The sequence below is a fragment of the Prinia subflava genome, chromosome 3 (assembly GCF_021018805.1).
Source record: "Prinia subflava isolate CZ2003 ecotype Zambia chromosome 3, Cam_Psub_1.2, whole genome shotgun sequence".
NCBI classification, from domain to species: domain Eukaryota; kingdom Metazoa; phylum Chordata; class Aves; order Passeriformes; family Cisticolidae; genus Prinia; species Prinia subflava.
The window spans coordinates 88581428-88589344 of NC_086249.1; the positions used below are offsets into that span (position 1 = coordinate 88581428).

At 47.1% G+C, this 7917-nt stretch overlaps 1 protein-coding gene across 1 annotated transcript; it reads left to right on the forward strand.

Annotated features, from left to right (window-relative positions):
- The first annotated feature begins 2112 nt into the window (after positions 1 to 2112).
- On the forward strand, positions 2113 to 7052 carry LOC134548242 (skin secretory protein xP2-like). The gene is made up of 3 exons (XM_063392832.1): positions 2113 to 3443; positions 5883 to 5930; positions 6017 to 7052. The coding sequence occupies exons 1-2, from the start codon at positions 2319 to 2321 to the stop codon at positions 5889 to 5891; spliced, it is 1134 nt and encodes a 377-aa protein (XP_063248902.1). The 5' UTR covers positions 2113 to 2318; the 3' UTR covers positions 5892 to 5930; positions 6017 to 7052.
- The last annotated feature ends 865 nt before the right edge of the window (positions 7053 to 7917 follow it).

Here is a 7917-nt window from a genome sequence, read left to right on the forward strand (position 1 = left end):
GCCCAGGTATTACTTATTGCCCAGCTGGTTTTCTTCATGAAAGCCCCCATGAAAAATTATAGTTTTCATGAGACAGACACCTGGAGGATCACAGCTGCAATTCAAAAAGTAAATGCAGCATATGTATAGAGATGCTCCATGTACACAGTTTTGCTACTGGTCTTAGCTGCTGTCTGTATCTTTCAGAGGAAACAGCAATAAAAGCACTTAATGATTATTTTTGAAGTTTCTGTTCATTATCACAATGAACTGCCTTATCGTGAGACCCGGCAGCACTACCGTGAAATAGGCTTGAGCTCTAGTGGGCATGGTACAAGCACAGGACAACACACACAGTCCTAATTCCCAAATTTTACTGATAACTTCCAACCACCACATACTGGCTAGGCAGCCATATCTGCAGAGGGTTAGTGAGATAATACTAGCTGATGTGATGTTGCTAGCCCTTCTTTTCTGAGGCAAAGCGCTGGAACAGGCTGCTCAAGGAAGTGGTGGAGTCACAGTCCCTAGAGCTATTTAAAAACACCTGTAGAAGTGGCATAAAATGATTTCATGATTCTATTTATGCTTTCATTGCCTTGACTTTCACCAACAAAGTCGCCCAGCCTTTGTGCCTCAAGGTGAAAAAACCTGTATATCGGGGAAAAGGACCAAGTCGTGGATCTTTTCTTGAGGAGTCACAGCTCATGCAAGTCTCAGGAACCAGCAGGGATGAATCTGAGGGTGCTCAAAGAGCTGGGTGATGTCACTGGAAGGCCACTTATGTTTGAAAGGCCATCAAAATTTGCAGAAGTACCTAATGGCTTGGAAAAGGCTAAATGTTGCACTTGTCTTCAAAAAGAGCAAAGACTACCCAAGCTGCTACAGGCTGGTGGCTTCACTTCAGGAAAACCACAAAAGCAGGTTCTCTTGGAAGCCATTTCTGGGCACACAGAGGAGAAAAATGTGACTGGAAAGACACAGCATAAGGGTCATCAGTACTGAAACAGGTTGTGGAATCCCTGTCACTGGTGGTTTTCAAGATCTAACTGAAGAAAGCACTATGCAATCTTAGTTTAGTTTTTGCCCCTCTGTGACCAGGAGGTTGAAATATAGAGCTCTCGAGGTTTCCTCCAACTTGAATCACTTTCTGGTTCTAAACTAATACTAACTTGGAGTCAAAGTCAAGGAAACCTTAACCTTCAGAAAATTTTCAGAGAATTTGTGTAAATGCCTACCACCTAACTTAATAATAAGTGTGTTACATGGGTAAGTTTTAGAGAGACTATGGTCTCATTGTTATTTTAACAATAGCTGTTTTTATTAATGCCCCATTAAACTGAAATTGGAAGGAGATACTGTCACCTGTTTTGGTTGACTTAAAAAAAAATTCGTATCAAAATGAGAGTATAGTCATCTCAAAAATTAAATAAAGCCTGTTTTGTTCAGACTTCTGAAAATTCCCTGAAAATAAGCGTGATTTGAAAAATAGCAATTTTTTCTCACTGTAATTGTTTCTTTAGAATTTATTAAGCAGAAAAATACCCCCACAAACCCACTCTTTCACCTTACTTTTTCTTCTTACAGAAGAATTCCTAACTTTGTCATTCCTGAGATTTATTTTTTTTGGACAAAAAGGCTTTTATCTAAATTGTATCCTTTCCAGTCTTTCTGTGAAAAATGAAAGAAGTGGGGTTTTTTTTCCAGAACTTTTGTCTTTATTGCAGTGGAACTGATCTACGGACACTTCAGCACAGCACTCCAGGCTGCTCCTCCAGAAGAGAGAGTGCTACAGCAGTGTTTGTGGAAGCAGCTGTGGAGTAGGGTCCACGCAAGGAGCCAGCACGCAGCTTTGGCTCCAGTGGGGTTCAATCTTCCCAGCTGGTGACCTGCTTTAGCTAGGAAAGCTGAATCTGTGTGAGAGCACCCAAAAAAAAAAAAAAAAAAAAGGTCATTTTCTGGGGAAAATGAGGCTTATTTATACTTGGAGAAGTGATGTAATGCCGTTACACCTCAAAACGTTTGCTATACTGCAGCAATAGTAATGACTAAATACGTACATATTTGTACATGTGTGCGCGTATCCTGTACAGATGTGTACGTTTAGATGTATATAGAGAGGGCATGCACACATACACACGGGCACTGGGGGTTATTTTTGGGACAGCGCTGGGCTCTCCGCTCCCTCCCGGCCCCTCAGCGCCGCTCCCGCGGACGCGGGACCGTCCCGGGGCCGCCGAACCGCGGGGCGGGGCCGGCCGGGGGCGGGGCTCGGTCCTGGCCCCGCCCCCCCGAGGCCCCGCCCCCCGCGGCGCGCGCCGCCCGGAGCCGCCGTGCCGATGCCACGTGGGAGGCGGCGGAGCCGCCGCCGCCGCCGGGCCGGAACCGCGGCCCCGCTGACGCTGGGGACGGCGCTCGCCGGGCGCCGCGAGGAGGGGAGGTCTCGGAGCCCCCGGGACCGCGCCGGGATCGCCGAGACCCGATGGGTGCTCGGCGCGGTGGCGCCCGGCTCGCGGCTCGGCCTCCCGGGCCTAGAAGCGCTGGCGGCGGCGGCCGGGCCTAGGGGCGGCTCTCCGCCCTGGGCGGCGCCCTCGCTGCTGCAGGTGCCGGCGGCGGCCCAGCCGGCCCCGCGGCGGGATGGCAGCGACCTGCCCGCCGGCGCGCCGGCCGCCCTGGCCGTGCTGCGCCTTCAGCCCGGCGCCGAGGGCTCGGCGCGGGCGGCGGCGGCGGCGGCCGGGGCCGCGCCGCGCCTGCGGACCGTCTACGTGAACCCGCGCTGGCTGGAGCGGCAGGCCGCGCTGGGGGCGGCGGCGGCGGCCGCCAGCCCCTGCGCCGAGGCGGCAGCGGCGGCGAGCGGCGCGGCCGGGGCCCCTGCCCCGAGCCCGGCCCCGGCTCCAGCTCCGGCTCCGGCCCCGGCTCCGGCTCAGGCGGCGGCGGCGGCGGGGCAGGGCCAGGGCGAGGCCGAGGCGGCGGCCACCCCCTACGTGGGGCTGCGGCGGCCGCTGGGCTACAAGCTGGCCAAGGCCACCAAGGAGCGGATCTGGCGGGGGGAGTTCATTGACCTCTTTTCCTTGCTCCACACAGAGCTGGCCCCCGAGCACGGCCCGCGCCCGGGGGACACGCTGGACCAGTGGGTCTCGGCCTTCCTGGTGTACGCCAGCGTGCTGTGCGAGAAGCACCCGGCGCGCTGCGGAGCCATGTTCAAGTACCTGGACACCATCCGCAAGCTGCACGCCACCTACGGGGGCACCTCCTGGATGAACTACGATGAGGATTTCCGGCGGCGGGCGGCCAAGAACCCCTCACTGCCCTGGGGCGACGTCGACTTGGACCTGTGGATGAAGTGGATGGCGCCCCTCAAGTCGCTTGTCCCCAGGCGCCCGCGTGCGGAGAGCGAGACACAGGCCTCGCCGGCGCAGCCACCACCGCCCGGCCAGAGCCCCAAGCAGGAGGAGAAAAGCCAGGTGTGATGGGCCGGTGGCCGCGGGTTTGTCTGCTCCGCCGGCTGGGCACGGTGCTCCCTCGGACGGGAAGAGGAGAAAGGGGCAGTGGGGTGCCTTTGTCTTGGTCGGCAGCTCTCGTCTCGTGGCACCGACCGTAGGGACGCGGTGTCACGGGTGCCCAGCTGGCCACCGTGAGAGGTGTGCACTTGGATGGATGCTCTGAGCAAACGTTTGAGCATTTATTGCTCCAGCCACCAGAAAATAGGAACCCCACTAATTCTTCTGGTATACTTTTTGCATTTTCCTGAAGACGTTAGAAGAAGTATGTTCTGCGGTTTTGTTCTTTTCCTCTGATTTGTCTTTTAAAAATCAACTTTCTCAGCAATAAGAGTTATCTGTATGTAAGGCAAAAAGTACAAACTCCTGTTACTATGGGAGCATGTGGGCGGTTGCAGGCAGCGTGGGCTGGCAAAAAATTGTTACGAATAAAGATAAACTTCAGTGAAAATGGCCACAATGTGCAAATTCCCTGTGATTTAAAGATTAAACGTGTTTTAGGGCTCACTATATTTAATCCACAAGTTACAACCTGTTTAGTGAGAAAAGATGCTGAGTGTGATTAGGAGAAGTAGGGAGGATTTTGTGTACTTGTTTTGCTTTCAGTATATGCACCACTATATGAATTGGTACAACCTGTGGTGGATGTAGGCAGGTCACCCTTTCTCCTGCTTCAGGTGTCACGCTGAGCTCCACAGCTACAAAGTGCTGCCTGTCTATCTTAGGGGTTGTGCTGCTTCTCTTACACTGGGGACTGCAATCTGCCAAATAAATCCCCAGCACAGAAAATTTCTGAATCTTGAGTTTCATGCCAGCTGAATGGTGACAGAGAGATTCTGTTACACTGGCCATGTTTGTTTCTAACCAGTTTTTTTTTACAACTGTAGAAAGTACCTTTGCCTTCCAGAAGAATTTTTGCTAGTTTATCAAATGCTGTGCTTCCCTGGGATTGCCATCACAGAGGGGCTAAGTTCTATGACACGTGTTAACCTGGTCCCTTTTCAAGGCATCTGAAAGCACTTGGTGTATCACACCACGTCTTCTTGCCTTCTGTACCTGTCAAAAGTAACTTCTCTAGGCCAAGCTGTGACAAAGGAAGGGAGCAAAGACCAGACAGTAAGATAGATAAACCCAGGCCTGTTGGCCTTGTGCCTTTTGTGGTTGATGCTCTGTGTTCTGCAACATTTTCTGATATGTCTGTTTACATTTCTCCATTCTCAAGGTGAACACCTCAGTTCTTGTTTTCCTGCAGATCTTATGTGAGCACCAGATGGGCAGTGGTTTATAGTTTTCACCTCATGAGAGACTGGACCTTCAGCTTGTCATGTTAGCCACTGTTGTAACTTCCACAGCAGCTGGTGTGTCAGTGCTGAGCTTTGTTCAGTTGTCTGCTGAGGCACCAGGGGTCTCGATCCCCTTTGATTTCATGGAAATCTCCGAGTTGATTTTTATCAGTGGCATTGATGTATTTTTTTCCCCCAGAAAATGTGTAAAGAAAAAAATAAACATGTTTATTGTAACTGTTACACAATCCCAAAAGTTTAATGGTTTTAAATGAGTAGTGCTTTAGCAGCACAATGAAAAAGTAGAACTTGTGCAATTAATTCTTGTGGTTTCAGCCACCTTTCTGTTATTAGAGCATTTTTAGTTGTTAGCATATAGTCTCTTATAACTGTTAAAAATGTCCTTAAATAAAATAATGGTTTGAGCAGCTGTCAAATGTAGATGAGGCCTAGGATAAAGCATGAGTTTATCATTGGCAAGGTCACAGTAAGGAAATAATCTCTTGGAGGTGACCTGTGTTTCCCCATATCTCCCCAGCTCTTTGCAAGCTCTGTTTATGTTGTGTAAAACTACTTCAGCAAAATAAGACATGACATCACACTTGGGCAAAAGAACTGGAGAATTAAAATGGGAGAGAAGAGCCTTTTATGGGCTTAAGGCTTTGGACAGGACCTAAGCTTTTCCACATTCATGCTGTCAAGAGCAAGAGGAGGTGTTTTACATAAACTTTTTCCCAGATTGTTGGTTTGATCTGATTTTGTTTTTGTATTTTTGAGGGGTAGTGTTAGGCAGCCTGACTGGATTTTATTCCCCCTTTTATTCCAAGACTCCTTGAATTTCAGCATCGTTTAGTTTAGTGCCCATGTCTCTAGTTCTGCATTTCCACAGATGGTTAAACAGTAAAAATGAAGTCAAAGTATACAAAGAGTTGTGTCTGAAGACAGCTGTCCTTTCTAAGGCACTGGTGAAGAGCTGTAACTTTTCTTTACATGGAGAGAACAGAAATTCTAGTTTTAGTTGGAGAGCAATAATTTGCACGTGTGTAGGATAGCTGAGATTCATTCCTGCAAATTTATGTCTGTATGTATAACTTCAGACAATTCTCTTTTTTTTCTCCAGACTCCATGAAAACAGAAGACCAGTTGGAATGGGAGTCAGACTAAGTGGGTGAGTTAATTTATAAAACTGAATAACTTTGGATTGTAAATACTTGCAGATTTGTTAAATACAGAATTTCTTATTGGTGCCAACAGCCTCACTCCGTTGGTGTTTAAGTGGAGCTCTGGTATTCTAGTGCATTCTTTTACCTCTGCTTCTGTTGCGTTGCAAGCTGTGCTAGAGAAGACGTAGGAAATTCATTTTACCCAATCAGCAATGGTAACAATGGACTACAAACCTGCAGAGCAAGCCAGTTTGCTGGAAAACAGGAATTCCTGCAGCGCAGCACTTGTCACAGACTATCCAAAGAGGGCAAAGATTCAGGAAGGTGAATAAATTGAACACTGGTTGAATGAGGTCAGGAACACTCTCCTGGAGGAGAATCCTGCCCTAAAATACTACTTTGAAAGTAAAAGCCAATTTAATGCGCTGATTAAACCTTCTCATTTGACCAAACTTGTGTGCAATCCTGGATCTTTGCAGATCACAACCGGACACTTCAAAACCCTATGTATGATATTTGTTTAAAAAATAAATCATAACTTGTCTTGTTACAGCTGTTATTTTTGCCATTTCATTGACAGTATCTGCAACATTAATGTGTATTTGACTCAAAAAAGTATCATACACTCGGGATAATAACTCAGGTTGTCAACAGAATTATTCTGTGAGGCTCAGTATCCTCTCTCCATTGTTCTGCATTAACCATTGCTGTCATTGCCAGATAGCCCAATTGTGCATTACGAAATTCTTCATTAATTATAATGACTGACCTAAGTTATAATTCTGTTTTTATCCTAGTAGAATGGTTAATCCTGACCATCAGACTAGACCTTTGTAGTCTGGTGTTCATGAAAATTTTTTTTCACTGATTCAGAGTTTTCATTCTGCATCTCAGTGTTTTGTTTTCTTCTTTTTCCTCACATACCAAGGGGTATGGTCAAGGTAATACAATGATCCAGTAATGCACATGATGGTAAAGGTTTGCCTTTAGTTGTTTCAGGAAAAAGCGGCCATTATCTCCTCTCCCTTTCTCAATATTTCCAATAATATGCATAACATAAAATGTTTGTAAATTGATATCAAACTGTTTGTGACTTCACCTAAATAAATTTTTATATTTAAATGCTATTCTTAATCTTATCGGGTTTTTTTCCTCCCTTGTTCTTGTATGGCCACTTCTCTTTTCTATTCACTTTTTTTCATCATCTGACTTTTTACACAATTTCTGGTTTTCAGTTATTAAAGCGTGACTGAATTTTAACCAACAAGTGAAAATAAATCAGCCTTTGGAGTTTTCTTCCAATATTTTGCATAAAGACTTCATAATGTAGCTGTAGTTGTCGTAGCTTATTAATCCGCCAGTTTTTGAGACAGTGATAGCACATATCAGGCCCTGAAAATGAAATACCAGTATCTTAATGGCCTCTAAACTGAAACTGATCTAGTGAATGCCGAGATTCCTGCATTTGATAGAGAAGCATATAGAGCACCTTTACACGTTACAAAAGCGCTTTTTGTTTTGAAGAAGGGCCCTAAGCTCAATCATCAGATCACTCATGCTGTTTTTCCCTTGCCCTCCTGTTCTAAGAAGTCAGAACTTGGTTATTCACTGGTCTGTGCTGTGTTGCCATCCTTGCTACATGAACCACACGGCTGCTGCATCCCTGCAGGCATCTCTGCCTGAGCAAGTGCTGTAACAGTGGCAGGATTTGGGAAGAGGTCTGGGAAGAGGTAGATGTGGAGTGAGGAAGGGTGAGCAAAAACTGGTCTCATCTGTCTCCCTGATGAATTGTGCAAGTGTGGATCTTAACCTACAGACTCAGAACAGCAAAGCAGCAACAGTTTTGGTTTTTGTGTCCTCTTTGGGGGCAGCATAGCCAGCTGGAGTCTTAAATACTTCCTAATGTTCTTTGTGGAATCCTTCTGCCAAGAATGTTTTGGGTTTGTTTGTTACTCTCTGCAGCTTTCACACAGTCTGGTGCCCTTCCTGGCA

What these genes read in the sequence shown, in the direction of transcription:
- LOC134548242 (XM_063392832.1), top strand. Translation starts at nt 2,319, where the DNA reads ATGCCACGTGGGAGGCGGCGGAGCCGCCGCCGCCGCCGGGCCGGAACC.